Consider the following 18,592-nt stretch of genomic DNA (forward strand, 5'->3'; position numbering starts at 1 on the left):
ATGATCAAATTCTTGCCAGCGAAATTGCTCCGCGCATCCCTTCCAACTTCGTATGGCCTGTATCGGAGCATTGAGAACAATACAAGCACATATATGTGTGCGTGCGTGCGTTCGTTTTAAGCAAGACGACAGTGACTTGGAGAGTAACTATACAACGAAACAAAAAGTCAAATTTGCCTTTGGGAGCTGTATAGTGGATTTATAGTGCAGAATGGCTCAGGAATCCACCAGAAGGACCATTTTGTGATATGAATGAACATAGTGAGATCCTGCCTAATTTACGTATAGCACTAGGCTCCAATCTTCTTTCAATTGTGCTAATTTATTTTGTGTATTTAATTTTTTTCTTTTTGCATTCAAGGAATTTTTCTGTTCACAAGACTTCAACTATCTCTAGTGGATCATCTCGTGGCTCACACAAACTTCATTCAAATGCCCTCTAAGCTCATAGTCTTATACCTATAGGAATCTTAGGTTTACAAGGCATCGTTATACATATAATCTCTCGAGTTTGATGTTATGCTTATATAGTTTATTGGGATAATGAAAATTTTAATTTCACCATTTTGTATTATCAATTTATTAGTCTTTAAAAGTTTGATACTTATCAATCTAGGCCTTAAAGTTTTATAGCCATACATAATTATTTTTTGAAAAAATATATTTATAGATCTTTATAGTTTTATTTCATTTTAAATTAAGTCCCTGTAATTTATTTTATTTTAATTAAACTCTTATAGTTTGATCAATTAAATTTTTTAATCCTTGAAGATTAAAATCTTAAAATTTTTCCTTTAAAAGAACAAAATTAAGAGCTTTTATATTTTTATTAAATGATTATATAACTTGATAATTAATTACATAATTTTTTAACTCAAAACTTATATAATTATGTTGTCTCCTAAATATTTTTTTACATATATATTTTTTATAAAAATTATAAAAATAAAAATAGTGTACTAAATCAAATATTATTTTTTTCAATTTCAGCTAAAAATATTAAATTAACTTTTTTTATGAACTCCAAGAATATTCTTGTTTTGTGAAATTTAATAATTCATTATTAATTTTAGTCTTTAGGAGTTAATATATACTCCCGTCATTTAAAAATGTAAGATATTTTTTAAAAAGTTAGATATTAAAAAAATATAAAATATTTTTAATCTTTGAAGATATAATCATTGTCTTTTTTTAAAAGTGCCCCTATTGACAATGAATTTATATTTATTATAGGGTATTTAATAGAAGTAAATATAAAAAGATAGGGTTAGTTTAAAACTAGGTAATTATTTTATTGGGAAGTGAGATTCAGTTAAAAATGCCTTACATTTTTAAATAGAAGGAGTATTATAGATCAAATTATAAAGACTTGATTAAAATAAAATAAGTTATAGAAACCTAATTTAAAATTGAATAAGACTACAAAGACCTACAAATTAGTTTTTTTTTCTTATTCTAACCATAAGGATTAACCATTTGTGTGTAGTTATGAATTTTAGGGACTTGATTGATAAATATATAATTTTAATAACTAAATTAGTAATTGAGATAAATTTGAGGGATTGAATGTTTCATTATCCCTATTTTTTAAACTTAACTAAAGTGCATATATGGAATATGGTTAATATATAAAAAATGTCATGTTTTGTTAGAATAACAGACTAATTAATTAATAGCACAGGGTTAATTGCACTAATTCAAAAACTTGTATGAAAATTGTCATCAAAATTTTAAAGGTTAGATAAGTTATTTATACATGGCTCAAATTTTAGTGGAATTTTATATATAACTGAGATTTAAAAATGATGAACTATACCAATCTTTATGAATTTCTTCTTCAGCCAGTCAAGAGTAATTATTTACATATGTTGGTTTTGTCAATAAAAAATATTCAAATTTGTGGCAAAAAAAAATAAAATTATTCATATTCACTAAAGAGATGAGTTGAATGCTACAAACCAATCTATTGACTCCAAAAAAAAAAAAAAGAAAAAGGAGTTACTTACAAACCATGCGAACTTCGACAGCCATAATGAAATCAGGCTATATGCATGCATATAGTAATAACAATATGTTTCCCCATTACCATTATTACGCAAAACATAATCATAATAAACATGAAGCATACTTTGGCGTGAAACAACAAAGTTTCCAATGAGGCATGATTATGATCCTCGAGTTACCAACCACACCATGTATGCTTTTGAGCGTGCATGTGTCTATATGTATATATATGTGCTTCCTTTTTTCAAAAAACAATTACGAAATATCCTTTTAATTTTTGAATAATTTTCCACATTTTGGATCAGACACTTAATATATTCCTCTGGTTTCATTTATGAGACAAGAAAAAAATGTTCCTCTAGTTTCATTTACGAGACAAGAAAAAAATGATTTTTTTCTCATTTACAAGACATGCTGTTAACTTTTTATCATGACTCATAAGTTCCTTTTTTACTTTCAAAATGTTAGGAGAGAGAAAATACATTATTAATATATATATATATATATATATTAAATAAAGGTAAAATTAAAATATTATTAAAATTTTAGATAGAGTTAATAATTTTTAAAATTTTTCTTATTGAAATATATTAGAAGTAACCTATAAATAAGATTAGACAGAATAGTTTCTTAAATAAATTTCTAACTTAAGCGTAAAGGCAACATGGAAAATTTTGGGCAAAAGTGCATATCTATGCCTAGTGGTAGAGCCAAGATCTTGAATCAAGAGATGCAGGACAATACAATTTAAAAAAATAATTAAAAAATAATATTCTAATTTTTTAAAATTAATTACATTAGGCAAAAAATATAATAACATAAGTAAAATTATACACATTTTTATTTGGACAAAATATATTGAGATTTTTTTACTAAAAATATATTAAGAAGGTTGACATGGAGTTTAAATTTAGACCCCCAAATATTTTTTATTAAGTCTAGAAAGTTCAAAAAGCTAAAAATATAGAGTGTAAAATTATAAATTTTTCATATTACATATGCAATTTTTTTCATGTGAGGGGGTGCATTTGCCCCGCTCACAGGTACGTGGCTCTGCCACTACTTGTGCCTCTAATTTTATATATAATTTTATTTTAATTTTTTAATTTTATAAATTAATTAGTCCTCCAACTTTAACATTATTAATCTCAAAGGATGATTTTTGTGTTAATATTTTTTATTTTAAAAAATTAAACATAATATGTCAACGTTTAAAAAAGTTTTGTCAATATTCAGTAACTTAATGTGACATTTTTTTGTTAATAAAACTAATTAGAGAGAATTGAAAAGAGAGTTTATAAAATTAAGGGACTCAAATAAAATTTAATATAAAATTAAAAACCAAATATGTATTTTTTTACCAAAATTTTACTCACACAAGATATATCATATTATTGATATTGATGATTGATACTCAATCATACAGCAATATAAAATTTATAGTTGATTCATACTATTATAAATAATGAGTTACTTTTTAGACTTTATATAACAAAAGAACCATTTAATGTAAAAGTAAATATAAAAATAATAATAGAATCATAGGGTGAAAGAAAATCAGTGAGATGGGTAATTTTGGCAGAAGACTTTGAAAGAAAGCACTGGGATATTCCGGCGGGAAAATAAAAAATAAAAAATAAAAAAAGCATACAATGCTGAGCCAAAAAAAAACCAAAAGGCAATATCCACACTTAAATACATACACTTCCCTTAATTATTATTAAAAGAGCTAAAAGCACAAAGAAATCCACAAGTCTATCTCTCTCTGATTGTTTTCTTTCTTTCAAAAGAAAGAAGAGAGAGAGAGGTAGTGATGGAAAAGTGAAGCAAGCCTGTTCCAGAAATAATGATTCAGTGTTCGCTTGCGTCTTCGGCTTCTTCATACCGGCATTGTTCTTCATCTCTTGAGTACTTCCTCCTCTAGATTTGATTTTCTTTTTTGGCAAAGCATTGATCGCGTTTTGTATTGCCTGATCGGTTATTGATTCTGAACTCCATTGCAAGGTTTTAATTTCTGTTAGTTTACTCTTTCTTTAATTCAGTCACTCCTAGCTCTGATTATTGATTCTGCATTTGCTTTGGGGTAGCCGAGGACTGTATTGCTTAGCATTCCGTTAATGTTTCGTAGAAGTATTTTTATAAATTTGGTCTATAAGAAGGACATAACGGGTCGCAGATGTATTATCGTTGCTTTTTATGGCTATTCTGCTGGATGATCTGTTTCAAATTTCATATCCTTTGGATTGCATGTCATCATATTACAGAGTAGATTTTTTTTTTCCTTTAAAAAACTGTTAATGGAACTGCCTAATGCCTATGAAATACGAACGATTCAAACTTTGGATGTTTTGTTTGCCGACGGAATTGGAAATAGTAAACAAACCATAATTTGAACGTTTGCTTCGAGTTAAAGGAAACGAATCACTCCATTACATTGACTCTTCCAAACGAAATGCCTGGGCTGATAACAGAGTTCTGATTTTGATTTCGTCTTCGTGTATTTTATTTTATCGATTGTTTGAAAAACAATTAAGGAAGGCTTGAAGTGTCATTTCCATTTTGAACCTCATAGAAATAATGTTTGGGTGAGTTTTACCACCTTCTCCTGAAAGCTGGAGGTTCAGAAATCAGTTTTCGATGGGTAGGACTTTGTTGAACTATGGAATCTTCTATCGACTCATTCTGTGTGGATTTTGTGGGAAACTTCTTTTTTTATTTTGAGTAAACATTCTTTATTGCTATCGTCGTCGATTTGGTTGTGGCGACGTTGATTATGAGTTATTAACTTTTATTTCCCTCAAAGAAGACAGTGAGAATTATTATCTTTTATTACAGTTGACCGCTTCACTTACTGGAAATGAGAGCTTGAGCGAAGATTTGGCAAGAGAAACAGATAAGATTGTTATTATAATTTACTCATTTTATAGGTACACACTTGGCCGAAAATTCTACGATTGTTGAGAATTAACGAAATGAGTATTATTCCGTCAGTTACGTGAAGACACTTGAATCGTTTATTAAAATCTTCAGTTTCAGTTTATGCACAGCTAAAACAGTCATGTATCTCCCATGATAAAGACAAGTTTGTTTCTGCATTTCAGGGCATCATCGGAAGATCTTATTAGAACGAAAGGTTCTACTGATGCTTTTCAGTAAACGATGCGTTGAAGAAGAGATGGAAAGCGGACCAAGCAGCAGTACTCGTAACGAGAGATGTGCTGGCATCACCATATCAAAGGACTTTTCCTGGTTCAGTCAATTTCGCAATGCATCGAATCCTTGGATGGCAAGATATGCCTACGGATTGATTTTTCTAGTCGCAAATCTGTTGGCATGGGCAGCCAGGGATTATGCTCGTGGTGCTTTGACCGAAATGGAAAGTAAGATTGTCTAAATCTTTTGGAGTGTCTTAACTTTTATTACCTATCACGTTATTAGTTATCACCATAACATCTAGCTTACTGCTGCTTCTCGCGGTATCAGATCAGTTCCCATGCTCGAATATGTCATTACTACTTTAATTAAATATGTGGATAGAAAGATTTTGCATCATGAGATGGTGAATTTAGGCCTGCAATTCTGACATCTCATCTTGGCGCATGCGTTATCTTAGAGCCGATTTTCTATTAATCAAATAATGCGATCAACTCTCAGAAGCTCACAACCATTGAACATCTTGATGTATGGTTGTTATGATACTTTGTTTGATGACGGAAGTGGTGAAGGCAGTGTTATATTTCTAAAATCATGAAAAGCATTATGTTCAAAATTAGTAAATTGGGTTTTTTACTAATCTCAAAAATTTCCGCTCCATCTAAAGTCGTTTTCATCTGAACCTTTTGCATTCCTATAATGGAAATAGCTCAAAATGTCATATTTACACATTGCAGGGTTCCAAGGATGCGATGGTGGGAAAGGCTGTTTGGGTGCAGATGGTGTTTTGCGCGTGAGCTTCGGTTGTTTTGTATCCTAAGCAAGAAGCATAGTTGATGATTTCCACAAGGCTCGTATAAATAAAGGGAGGCAACAAGGTCGCCTTGCCTTTAAAATGCTTTGAAATTTAATACAAATATCCGGAAGCACAAAAAACAAAAACAAAATTTCAATGAGTGAATACAATATTATTTATTTTTCACACAGTATATGTTAATCTATTCCTGGTAGCACTATTGTTAACAATAACCTACCATCCGCTTCCTTTTTCTTTCTTTCTTTCTTTATTTTTTTAAAATGCCGTATTCCCATATTCATTCATCATAATGACTTACCAATTTATTTCCATTTATACTTAGTGAATAGAAAAATCACGAATACTCTTGGCCAAAGAGTGCAATCATTAGCCACTTAGCTCAATGAGTTAGTCTTAAAGTCTCCGTAGTGATCCTTAATCCTAGATCAGATATTTTTTATCACGATGTTTTTTTCAACCGCTGGCACTTCTAAATTGAACGAACCGAGGGATTCATGGCACTCTGGGTGGTGGACGGTCAAGCTGATTCTCTGGGTCGCCATGACAGTCTTCCCGTTTTTACTTCCGTCTGCATTTATTCAGCTATACGGTTGGTAAATTGTATATTTGCAATAAGCTTCTTAGTATTACTGCATCCTGTCATAATAAATGTCGCTAATATAGCCTTTGTTATTTTTCTGTCGCAATTTTGTTGGCAGGGGAGATTGCTCATTTTGGTGCCGGGTAAGTTTGTACCTTGTATAAATGATTTTCATCAATATCATTTCCTGAAGTGATATCTGTTCTTTTTTCCCCAGGGTTTTTCTCCTAATTCAACTAGTAAGCATAATCAGCTTCATTACATGGCTGAATGATTGTTGCGTGTCTGAAAAATATGCAGACCGATGGTAAGAATTTCTCGGTTAATGAACTAATAATTCCTGTGCATGAACAGTGTACTTGAGATTAATGGAATAGCTGTATACTTTGACGGTGGAATTTGTTGTTAAACATTTAAGCAAGACATAGTACTTCGGTAATTTGTTATTAATGAACTAATGATTCCTTCTTGAGGTATTGAAGCTCTCAACTGTCTAGAGTGGGCTAACTAGGGGAATAAATGCTAATTTATTCATAAAACAAAATAGTAGTGAGGATGGGATAACAATTATTAAGCTGTCTGCTGTGCATTAATTGTCCAGTCCATTTGTATAGGTTGACATACAAATACAAGTTGATAAATTTAGGATAACATCATTTCTATTTCTAGTACGCCTTAAATTATAAATGTTTTGCAGCCAAATTCACGTGATATTGTTTGCAACTACTGCGTATGTTATCTGCTTGGTGGGGATCATTTTGATGTACATTTGGTATGCACCACAACCATCTTGCCTGCTCAACATTTTCTTCATCACTTGGACATTAGTGCTTCTCCAACTGATGACAAATGTGTCTCTGCACCCAAAAGTAAGTTCTACTTCAATCAGGGTCTTTGCTGGTTCTATTCATTTTACATTATAACTTAACAGGAATTTCTAAATTTCACTGTTATAGGTGAATGCTGGTATTCTAACTCCAGGTCTGATGGGGCTTTATGTTGTATTCCTTTGCTGGTGTGCCGTTAGAAGGCATGGCTGCTTCTTTTCTCCTATAGTTTTGAGCTTTTTGTCTTACCTAACAATGATCCCTCTCCATGCTGGAAAATTCTTTTAGTGAAACATATGTATCTTTTATTCTGTTCTACTCCCTCCAGTCTCTATTATAGAGTGCCTTCTAGAACGATTTTTTAGTCCTTAATATAAGGAACTTAATAAGGTAATAATTATGTTTTTTTAATATTATCCGTATTTAAACTTATTGATTATGAGAAAAAAAAATGTAATGCAAATTTAAAAAGTTTCCATTTAAATAGTGATAAAATTGAAAGTTTATTTTATTTTCAAATAAAGTTAATAACTTAACTACCTCTCCTTGATTTCAATGAAATAGTTACTTTATAATAGAGATCGAGCATTGTTCAGATAATCCCTTAGATTTACGTCTTGATTTCTGATGAATTTGACATTTTGGTCATGTATGTGCCTGCAGTGAACCAGCAGGAGAAAACTGCATCAGAAAGTCAGACACTGAAGCCAAAACAGATTGGTTAAGCATAATTGTAAATATTAATTCATGCACTCAAAAGATTATTTAAACTTAGTTCTAGTATTATAGTTGTAAGCTTGGTAAAAAGTGTGTGTATATTGACTTTGTTGACATGAGAAAAATGGTTCTTGTTGACAGAGCTTTATTGTTGCAATACTAGCTATCGTCATTGCTACATTCTCAACGGGCATAGATTCCAAATGCTTTCAGGTTAGTTACATAATTTGAACTGGACTTGCACTTTTGAAGGAGGTTCCCTCCGGTGCATATCTGACACATCTCTGCAGTTCAGGAAGGATGATACGCCACCAGCAGAAGATGATGTTCCCTATGGTTATGGCTTCTTCCATTTTGTGTTTGCCACAGGAGCTATGTACTTCGCAATGCTATTGATCGGATGGAATACTAATAGTCATCATGTAATGAGGAAGTATGGTCCCCTCTTATGGTTGGTCTATTTAATTACTAATTTAATGCACAGCATAAACGGTTTTTTTTTTTTTGGGAAAATAATCATATACTCTACTTTAGTGGCGATTGTACCCAGCAGTAATGTAGCTGCTGTCAAGTTTTAGTTCTAGATTCCACTACAACACTAGAATGGCCATCAATAATGCGACTGACGTAAATGTACTTGAACCAATGTCATGTTACACTCATTGAAAGCTTCTTCAGTTGGCCATAAAAAAAAAAATAAAACAAAAAAGAAAGCTCCTTCAGAGCATTCATGAAGGATCCGGAAATAAAATAACACTTAATGCTTTTTTATTCCTCTGCAGATGGACAATTGATGTGGGCTGGACCAGCACCTGGGTCAGAATTGTAAATGAATGGCTCGCAGTCTCTGTATACTGTAAGTATCTTTGATTCCCAGGAATTATACATTCTCATCGAGAGCTGCAATGTACTAACTCGTTACCAAGCGCCAAGGCACATGATTAAAAATATTAATTTTTATACACTAAAATTGATGAGTGATAAATACTCTCATCACTTAAGTGGTTAAGATTTAAATCTTAACCCTTGTGTATATAACAATTTAGTTCGAGTGGTCTACCTATTATTCTAAGTATTTCAGGAGACATTCTTTGCTATTGGCGGGGCCTTTCCTTGTACTCACCAAAAAAAAAAAAAAAAATTTCATGTCCAAGATCAGATGACTCTAATATTATACTGAACTTAGTTAATCTAGATATATATTAGGTTTGTCTTTCTATCAAAATAGTTCAAGTCAATTTGATAGGGACTTAGAGCTTATATATCTTGATTTAATTCTTTAGTCAATCCGTATGAACTTTTTAATGCATTCTAATAAGGAGTTTTTTTTATTTTCTGACAGTATGGATAGTGGTGGCACCTGTCGTATGGAAGAGCCGACAAACTAATTCTACATAGGAACGTTCATATTAGTTGAGATTTTTTTTTAATCCTCCCTTTTAGGTTGAAGATTTGGATGATCAAATCCAGCTCTGCCAGGAAGGAAATTATCCGTCAGAAGCACTGGATACAGGGCAATCTTCACATATTATTCTGATGGGATCTGATTCATTTCCACGTGAGGATATGCTTGCAGTCTTCTTCTCAACCATGGATGGTTCATCATAATTTGCTAAAGGAGTTTTATTGCTGGTTTCCTGGCCTAAAAAGAAGCCTGTTTTATCGGGGGAAGTTCAGGACCATGAGGTCAAATTATTGGAGGACAAAAAAGACCAAGGTCCTTCAAGTGAATTAAGGTTATTTGACCTCATGTTTCAATTCCCCCGTTTTAGCGTCTCAAGGTGAGAAGGATGTTGCAGCGAATTGTAGGAATTTTTTTTTAGGGTGCAGCACTATGCCCCCTGGCAGCATTCATCACATAGAATAGTGATTCTACGTTTAAAAAGTGGATTTCCAGGATCTGCTGTGTATTTTATCCACATAGGAATGGACTTAGGTATACTGTAGTGGGAAAAAAGAAATTTGTAGTTGACTATAATTTGTTGGCCGCGCTATATTATACATCATGTAAAATTATACAAGGGTTACAAAGTCATACAACACAACTGCTCAGCACAATCTAGGCTACCATTGCAAATGTGCATAATTGCACCAACAGGAGGGTGGGAGTATAATTTTACCATTTAACAGAAGAGTTTCATTTGCTCTTTCCTCACACTTAACAACCGGCAAAAATCAGTAATAACTATTCAAGACCATAAAATGTTAAAATTGATTTTTTGGATCATGGTCCTCTTTTGTCGTTTAAAAAATTATGTTTTGACTAAAACGTTCCTGTCTGAAATGTAAATTTCACTTTTACAGGTATTTTAGCTGCAACAACAATTTGTAAACTGCAAAAAGGACCCTAGAATTTAATTTCAAGATTTTATGGTTTTCAATGGTGGTTATTGATTCTCACAGGTTTTTAATTATGATTTTCCCCAACTCCTATTACGCTACTTTCAATATGTTATAAACAATTTACAGGACCGAGGGAGATATTGTACTTTGACCCTCAACGAAAATCACTATTCACACTGAGTGATTGGCTTTTAACTGACAGAAAATGGAAAACCACAAACCTCTCTGACGATTTGTACAGAGAGCAACAAGATTAGGTTCTTGGCTTCATCCAAATGGATTCCTTCCTGCAGAAGAGAGGTTTGAGGAAGGAGGGGCTGAGAATGTACCAGTCAGATGCTGATCTGAGCTTGTGAAGCCAAAAGCAGCTCCCTCGGCACCAAAGCTCCGAATTTCCTGATGCTGATGCCTGCACATGAAGTTGATTTGAAAATCCCAAACTGCCATTATGAGATTTAATACTACAACCATATATTTAAAGTTGGAACAGCAGAAATAAGAATGTTGAGATAAATGTGCGAATATATACGTAAAGAAAAAATTAGAAATAAGCACATACGAGAAAAAATGTGTAGCACCTATTGGGGGGAAAATAATAGAAAATCATTTGAGATAATTGGAATATGTACAAAAAATATTGTGGAAGGCAGATGGAGAGTGAAAAATATAACTTTGAACTCTGTTAAAAGAAGTAAAAGAAAACTAAAGAGAACAATTTTAAAAAGTTATTAATTGAGATCTCTTAATTAACATTTCTAAAAATTTGATAAATGTAAAGCACAATTGTGTGGTACAATTCATGTAACCGACCTCACTTAGTGGGATAAGACTGCTTGTTGTATAGTTAAATTCATCCTCACTTCACAGACCAAGACTAGTAGTAAAAACTCCAGAACTCTGTACAAGCACTATTCCTAACAAATTAAGTGTTCTTCCAGGACTCTCTACAAGCATTATACCTAACAGATTAACTGTTCCCTGTAAAATGTGACTTTTTATGTAGGCGAGTTTTGGGTTTAGCAGTCTTGGTGGATCAAGCTTTAGCCTAAACCCAAGTTCACGTTGTTAGATGGGGACTTATCAATATATTAATGAGATACTAGGGTTCTTGAGTGCCATATTCCCTTTTATTTGAAAAATGAGTGGGTACAGCTTTTCAGCAACATGCACGTCCCAAAACTACCTGAGTGCATGGGAGTTCCATGCACTATGAGGCTATAGTGAAAGCTGACTTATTCACTCTGCATCCAGAAGCAAAAAACATCTTTCTCTCTTCCCTTCTCTTTCATGCATTCACTGTGAACCAGAAACTGAGTTCAAGTAACTCCCCTTGTCCGTATCTACCCGTGCAACTGACAGGTATGCTTCCTAAACTCACATTGGTACCAGAGAACGGGGAAAAAAAAAGTAAATATCATCATAACCAAATAGTTTTACCTTGGCATTGCCATGTTCATTCGCACTTGTTGCCCCGTGTAAGGCCCTGAGGTTTTCAAAACACAGGTCAGCATACAGTGGGGGAAAAAGTGGAATAGCCTCAGCATGAATCATGAAATAATCAACAGAAGAATGATGGATGGATTAATGTACTTGGTGCCATTGCTAATGGATGAGGCTGTGTTAGTGGAGGCTGCACTAATCCATACCCGTGCGGATTCCATGCAAGTGATGGATTACTTAGGCTTGAAGGAAGCATTAAACCTGAAGTTGATACACTTGGCAGACCACGTTGCAAGGATGATCTCGAAGGAAACTACACACAAGGAACACCAATTATAAAAGCATTAGCCAATTTTTTTTTTTTTTTTTTTACACAGATAAAATTAAGCTGATTAACTAGTTTCTTTATAGGGAGAATGACATTTAAGGCCCTTTCAAGAGAATTTATCACAATAAAGACTTATAAGTTTTATATCAGATATTGTCTTGTGAAAATACGTGTATGTTGTTGTTAAAAGCTGAAAATATAGTTAAGGTTTAGCTTTTAACAACACATATGTATTTTCACAAAACAATATTCGATCCAAATTTTATGAATCCTTATTGTGATAAATTCTCTTGAGAGGGCCTTAAATGTCATTCACCCTTACATATAAATACAAAATCTTAGGTAGCTGCATTATTTATAACCCATTAATAGTGCACTTTACTTAAAAGTCCATACAAAGCATTGACCCACAACTATAATAAAAATTTTCACCATAAACAGACAAGACAGATTTTGAAATCCAGATTTTTCATGTCATACACGGAGTGACGCATTAGAATGTCAGCATGACAAATTTGTTCCAGCTTAATAGATGCATGATGATCATAAAGAAAACAAAGAATACTTTTCACACAATCACCAAACCATTAATAGGCATGCTCCTCTAGAGTGCAGGATTCTCCTAAATTAATGCACACAAGTAACAAAAAGTTAAAAAAAAATAAATAAAAGCTTCTAGAACAATGACTCAATGGTGGACAAAACCCAAACCATACCACTGATCTTCCACAAACGATTATTCAAAATTACTGTCCTCTCTAAACCTATACTGTACTAGAAAGCTTGGTTTGGATGAAGGGAAAAGTCGTAAGAAAATATGGAGGAAAGAAAAATAGGAAGAGAAATTTTCAAAACTAATAAATTTTTTTTACTATTTTTAGGAGTTTTCCGTCAGTTTTCTTTCCTCTTTATTTTTCTCCCCATCCAAATGAATGGTAAAAGAAGCAAATCCCCATTCAGCAATCAGTGGGTTCATTCAAATATCATGTATGACCTACCATACATGGATAAGGTTATGTAGTTTTCAAAGGTCTAAGATATTATGTATAACACTATTGTTCTAAAATAACAGAAGTCACGTACAGTTGTTTGAACCGGAAGTGGTTCATTGCCAATTTCAAATGGGTTTGTTGATTTTGATGGTCGCTGAAGATTTGGCATGGGCTGTAACAGAGAGTAGGCATTCATATGAGAAATGCTTACACAAATGCATAAGCTGCAGATTAAGAGAATAAACCTGTATGCACATGCAGTTGGATTGCAATAGCATTACCACAGTATTATATGGCATTGAGATTCCATTGCCCTGAGGTGGGACCATATGCCATCCTGGAACTGCAGCAGGGAAGCAATAATACTTTACAGTAAAAAGATCCTGCAGAAATTTATAAGCTATTGTAAGTAATACTGTACATTACACACATCCATCAAGTGTACAGAGTAGATGCCTTTTGAAGTAAAACAAGAAGGAAGAGTACCTCAGGAAGTTCTTTTCTTCCACTTGATTTTACTTCAACAGACAGTCCTGGAGCAGCACTGGAGCTAGTCTCAGTGGCAGGCTTAGAGATAAGATGGGATACATGTGGCAGTGACATGCTCGGATGGCCATGTATTGTTGGAGCTGGAGGCATACTCCATGGCTGCAAGATATTTCCATGAAACAAGAAAGTGAACAAAGATTGCATCTGCATAAACAGAATGTTAGATAAGATTTTTCCATAAGCCATGCCTGATTATTCGATTCTCCTATTGGTTGTGGTGTAGACTGATGAGTCAAAGACTGACCAACATTGGGAGGGAACAAAGGCTGTGGATGCTGCAATGCTGAAGAACCACCAGATGGAAAAGTCGCAAAGCTGCTAATAGTTGCAGCTCCAACGGCAGTAGCAGTAAGAGATGGTGCTGGTGCAGGCCCAGCAGGTGAAAATGATAGGTTCCCAGTTCTTTGTAATGTCATACTCCTCCCAGGAACAGGTGTTACAACACTGGAACCATGTTGGACTTGAGGAGCATGAGCCGGTAATGATGATGATACTGACAATTGGGAAAGCATGGATTCCAGTGCATTTACATTTGAAGGAGTTTGAGTTGCTTTTGCTTCTAGGGTCACATCAAAAGAGGCCCAATTGTTGTCATCTCTGGAATTTGGTTGCTCTGCAATGGATTGTGTGGTAGTTTGTTGGGTGTAAATAATTGCTGGAGCTACCCGAGGCTCAGGCTCATCATCAAAATCAATAAGGCTCTTAGTAGTCTCAAGCTTAACTTCTGCAGGGTTTCCAATGCTGGATGCGAAGCTACTGGAAGATACAGTCCTCTGCAATTATAAGCAGTCAGCTATGGTCATATAATTTACAATTTAAAATCATTATTGAGCACCCCAATACAAATATACAATAGAGAGAAAAAGACAATGAGATGTCAAAATACAGCAATAACAGGGAATGAGGGAATAGTTAGTGTTCATGCTAATTCATAATTCCAATTTTTTAAAGATGGTAAACGAAAAGATCAACTCATTCAGGGATGACAATAAATCCACTAGTAACCAACAGGATATAAAATAAACAATTTTTTTAATGTAGAAATAAAGGCATTTATTAAGAAAGAACTGCCTCAATTTTGAGCGTGTATACAGTTGGGTGACATTAGAATTTCAGTGTTCAAGACTAAAATATAATATTGAACTCATACATACCACATGGTAAACATGGTAAACCAAAAGCATCCTGCCTACTGCATGGTTACACAAAAGAAATACAGTTGCATGCATAACAAAATGTCATAATCCATTTAAATGCAACAAAGCCTCATCCATTTTAAACACAAATCAACCAGTTTATCTCTGTTGGGTAAAATTTCACTCCTAATTAAAAGGGAAGAAATGCCTACTAAATGTCACTGGACAAGTTGTCAGCCATGAAATTCTTAGCCCTTTATATATAACAGAATATAGAATACAGTTGAACGAAGAAGTTAAAAGGGAAAATAAAGCCTCCTAAAATATATAGCCTAGTGAGATGTTGAAAGCTAATGATCAACTTTAATATGCTAACAAATTGTTGCCAACAACTTAGCACTGATTAACACCTAACAAACTCTACAGTAACAGCACGCTTTGCAGCAAGATTGCCCAAATGGCTGAATCATAAGGAACATCACAAATAATAATTTCACCTGTGTGAGAGCTAAGCCATCATTAGCTTTTCCACTATTTGTTTCAGGGGTTCCATTTATTTGAAGAGGAACTGCATTTTCTCCCAAAATATCTCTGACAGACCGAACCACAGGTGGACTTGAAGAATCTAGGTTGTTGGCTTGCCCAGGCAATTGGTCTTCCAGCTTATAATCTCCATCAGATCCTCTACGACCTTCAAACCTCCTCTCATCTCCAACTCTATCTTCTTGGCGCCAATCGTTGATAATTGGAGGATGACTAAGACTTCTCTTCTCATTACTATACTCCCTACTTTCTTGATCATGCCCAGGACTTCTTCCACCTAGACTAGAGCTGTCACTATATTGGTGTTTATATGTGTCATCACATGGTGGGTTTTTAGGACCACCCTGATATGATTGAACTCTCGAGTTTTCAGAGAAATGATCCTTGTCACCCTGGACAACATGCAATGCAAGAGAGGAGACGTAATATAATGGAAAGGCTCCAGGTATTTATAAAGTAAAATAGTGTACTTGTTAACGTTCAATTTTAAACAAAATGTTTTATCTATTCCAAAAATAGTGAATTCAAACTGGGGACAAATGAGACTTTACTGTATTTACTCTCTGTGATTTGTCATAGGTCCTCTCATCAGTGAATCTTTTATCCACATAAACTTGTTTAATAAAGTTGCGGAGCCTGCCAACATTACTGGCACCAAACATGCCAATCAGAACAACGTATCAGGCAAGTATAATAGATTACAAGCAACTAGTTACCTGTTATCAGGGAGAGAATAACTTTTAGGATCCCATTGTTTAAAATAAACTTCTTTTGCATGCTGCAAGAATTAAATACAGCCAAATCAACCAATGAAAGGGAATTCCTCAAGTGCACCATAAGTACAAACAAGCCTATATACCTGATTCCCTCCTTCCTGAAGTGCACTAACTTCTTGCGAGGTGAACTTGGCCATTGATATTGACTTTACTCGATGCGTAAATTCTCGGCTGGAAATTGACACACAAAGTAATTCACTTTCAGGTACAATGCATTCAGCAGAAAGAAAACACTATCTTCACCTCCACAGTACAGAAGATTATACAATGTACTTATTCACACAGAATAAGGCAGCATGCCTTAGACATAGCTGAAGTAGAAGCTCAAGTAAAATACATGAAAAGCATGCAAACCATAAGCACATGACAAAGATCAAGTCCATTACAATGAGTGATTCTGGTCAGCAGAGCAGGCCTGCATACACTATAGAAACATGTAGTATTCGGAAACTATGGTAACTACTTTTAGAAACTTGACTAATACAGAATACAAAAAATATTGTAAGGAGCTAAGGGCTTACTGTATTCCACTACAGCTTGTGCAAACAAATGTCCAGAAATTTGTGCATACATATTGCGGCCCCTGGTTGGATGAAAAAGAGAAAAAACAGGTATTAGTGAAATGGATCAGGCACAATGCTATTTCTAGAAGGATCTGGTTAGAAATTAAAACAAATATGTCCACAGACCACCGAAACAATGTGAGTTAAAAGCAGTAAACTAATTGTAACTCCTAAAGAAGAAAAACACAAAATAGAAATTTTATGAACCTATTTTGGCACACGTTGGAGAAGAGTTTTAAAACTCCTGGCTCCTGCTGACTGCCCTGTCAGTGTTTTTGTTGTCCATTTTAGCACATTCTAACATACTAAAGAGGAAACGGCATAATCTTAATGACCTGCCGCAATGTATTATTTGTGTTCCACCATTGTATATTATCAGTAGCAATAAATTGGGTGATAATTTACAGAATTACAGAGTTTGGCTGAATACAGCAACTTCAAGTCAATTTCATCAATAAAATATCAAGGCAATGAAAAATGGAAATATCACATGAATGACTTTTGACTACTAAAATCGTGTAAGAAGCACATGAGAGTTATTTTACCAGACTGTTGCAATTAATACATCTGCGATTCGCTGGTAGTTTGAGAAGACCTCGAATTATTCGCTCATTTTTCTCATCTTCCTTCAGTCGATTCGCCATCTCTTCTTCTGTCAAGTCGGAGCGATAGTCATATTACAGAAAAATCCTACAACGCTCACTTAATCAAAATTTCTTACCAGACATGATCATCAAACTTCAATAACTTGCTCGAAAAGTAAAACCGGCGAACAGAGTAAAAACTTCATGCTTTTAAACTCGTGATAATTCACGCACTTAATTCAAAAAAACCAATACAAATACAATGGCGTCAAACATTTTACTCCATAGGACTCACACTAAGTTCGTTGATGTCTAATAGTAATGCATACAGAAAATTTTAAAACTCTCTCGTTCCTTTTCTTAGCGATCAACGTTCAAATGTAAACAACACAGCAATGAAACAAACTTTCAGAAAGCATCACACTCAACTAAGAAAAACAAAAAGGTTGACTGGTTTTATATGAACCTAAAGAAGAGGAGGCAACCAAGGGAAGAAGAACTGAGGAAATAAAGTGAAAATGGAACTAACCTCAATTTAGCTGAATATCAAGAAATACTTCTATTTCTGCAGCTTTTTCATGAGCCGAAGACGATGTCCAAGGGATCCACGGCTAGTGCAGACGAGGAAGAGAGAGAAAGAGTAGCAGATCTTACTGAGTTGGAAATCACGGCTTTGTACAGCTCAGAGAGCTTTAGCCAAACTCTGCTTCTTCTTTTCTCCTCTCTATAAAAATGTGAAGAAAAAGGCAGAGAGAGAGAGAGAGGGAGGGGGGGGGGGGGGGGGGGGGCGTAAATTATGTGTGATAAATTTAACGGTGCAACGATCCTACGAGAATGACGTGTCTCTATTCTGTGGCGTCGATCTGCTTGTTGAACTTATAACCACGGTCCATGGTCAAGCCAGTCTTACATGGCGACTAGTCTGTCTTTTTAAGCTAAGATTAGATTTCTTGACCATAACATTTTTTTAATTTCTAGAAACATCGCGGCTCGGGAAACTCACTCTTATAGTTATAATATATTCCTTCTAATTACTGACCAAAGAAGGTTCTCTTTGCTATTTATATAAGCAAAGCAAGGTATATTTGTAAGGAAAATACTGTGGAGTTCAAAATAATCGTCCACGTCACACTTATAATATAATCATCATGCAATTCCTTATTATAAAATATAAAATTTATAGTAAATATTGATTATGAGTAGTAAATAAAATGGTTTATTTTAAAAAAATAGCGTGTTT

The 18,592-nt window shown here is 34.0% G+C and overlaps 2 protein-coding genes across 9 annotated transcripts; one reads left to right on the top strand and one right to left on the bottom strand.

Annotated features, from left to right (window-relative positions):
- Positions 1–3,732: 3,732 nt before the first annotated feature.
- LOC129292899 (uncharacterized) lies at positions 3,733–10,119 on the top strand. 5 transcript variants are annotated; one of them, XM_054930589.1, is made up of 14 exons: positions 3,733–4,008; positions 4,840–4,931; positions 5,106–5,384; positions 5,895–5,968; positions 6,404–6,563; positions 6,673–6,697; positions 6,772–6,861; positions 7,252–7,423; positions 7,511–7,584; positions 8,045–8,114; positions 8,240–8,311; positions 8,389–8,531; positions 8,881–8,954; positions 9,441–10,119. In XM_054930589.1, the coding sequence occupies exons 3-14, from the start codon at positions 5,147–5,149 to the stop codon at positions 9,494–9,496; spliced, it is 1,248 nt and encodes a 415-aa protein (XP_054786564.1). In that variant the 5' UTR covers positions 3,733–4,008; positions 4,840–4,931; positions 5,106–5,146; the 3' UTR covers positions 9,497–10,119. The 5 variants fall into 5 exon arrangements, with proteins under 5 accessions (XP_054786564.1, XP_054786562.1, XP_054786565.1 ...); XM_054930587.1 differs by having other exon boundaries at positions 3,733–3,912; XM_054930590.1 differs by lacking the exon at positions 4,840–4,931.
- A 455-nt stretch (positions 10,120–10,574) lies between these two features.
- On the bottom strand, positions 10,575–18,095 carry LOC129292898 (probable ADP-ribosylation factor GTPase-activating protein AGD14). Of its 4 annotated transcripts, none has more exons than XM_054930585.1 (14): positions 17,882–18,095; positions 17,314–17,420; positions 16,727–16,788; positions 16,289–16,376; positions 16,146–16,207; positions 15,990–16,077; positions 15,384–15,821; positions 13,939–14,523; positions 13,688–13,849; positions 13,447–13,584; positions 13,293–13,373; positions 12,032–12,194; positions 11,879–11,924; positions 10,575–10,850 (listed from the first exon to the last, which is right to left on the bottom strand). In XM_054930585.1, the coding sequence occupies exons 2-14, from the start codon at positions 17,410–17,412 to the stop codon at positions 10,709–10,711; spliced, it is 2,154 nt and encodes a 717-aa protein (XP_054786560.1). In that variant the 5' UTR covers positions 17,413–17,420; positions 17,882–18,095; the 3' UTR covers positions 10,575–10,708. The 4 variants fall into 4 exon arrangements, with proteins under 4 accessions (XP_054786560.1, XP_054786558.1, XP_054786559.1 ...); XM_054930583.1 differs by having other exon boundaries at positions 15,981–16,077; XM_054930584.1 differs by having other exon boundaries at positions 15,981–16,077; positions 17,314–17,458.
- Positions 18,096–18,592: the final 497 nt, after the last annotated feature.

Source organism: Prosopis cineraria, unplaced genomic scaffold (genome assembly GCF_029017545.1).
Source record: "Prosopis cineraria cultivar Desert tree isolate PC_DT_omini unplaced genomic scaffold, ASM2901754v1 PC14, whole genome shotgun sequence".
NCBI lineage: Eukaryota > Viridiplantae > Streptophyta > Magnoliopsida > Fabales > Fabaceae > Prosopis > Prosopis cineraria.

Bases quoted from the DNA above. Each gene is read 5' to 3' on its own strand.
- LOC129292898 (XM_054930583.1), bottom strand. From the start codon at position 17,412: ATGGCGAATCGACTGAAGGAAGATGAGAAAAATGAGCGAATAATTCGA. The intron at 16,208-16,288 runs GTATATAGGCTT...TAATTCTTGCAG, and splicing joins TTCAGGAAGGAGGGAATCAG to CATGCAAAAGAAGTTTATTT. The intron at 12,195-13,292 runs GTACGTGACTTC...CCTTGTGTGTAG, and splicing joins CACTTCCGGTTCAAACAACT to TTTCCTTCGAGATCATCCTT.
- LOC129292899 (XM_054930589.1), top strand. From the start codon at position 5,147: ATGCTTTTCAGTAAACGATGCGTTGAAGAAGAGATGGAAAGCGGACCA. The intron at 6,698-6,771 runs GTAAGTTTGTAC...TTTTTTCCCCAG, and splicing joins ATTGCTCATTTTGGTGCCGG to GGTTTTTCTCCTAATTCAAC. The intron at 7,424-7,510 runs GTAAGTTCTACT...TCACTGTTATAG, and splicing joins ATGTGTCTCTGCACCCAAAA to GTGAATGCTGGTATTCTAAC.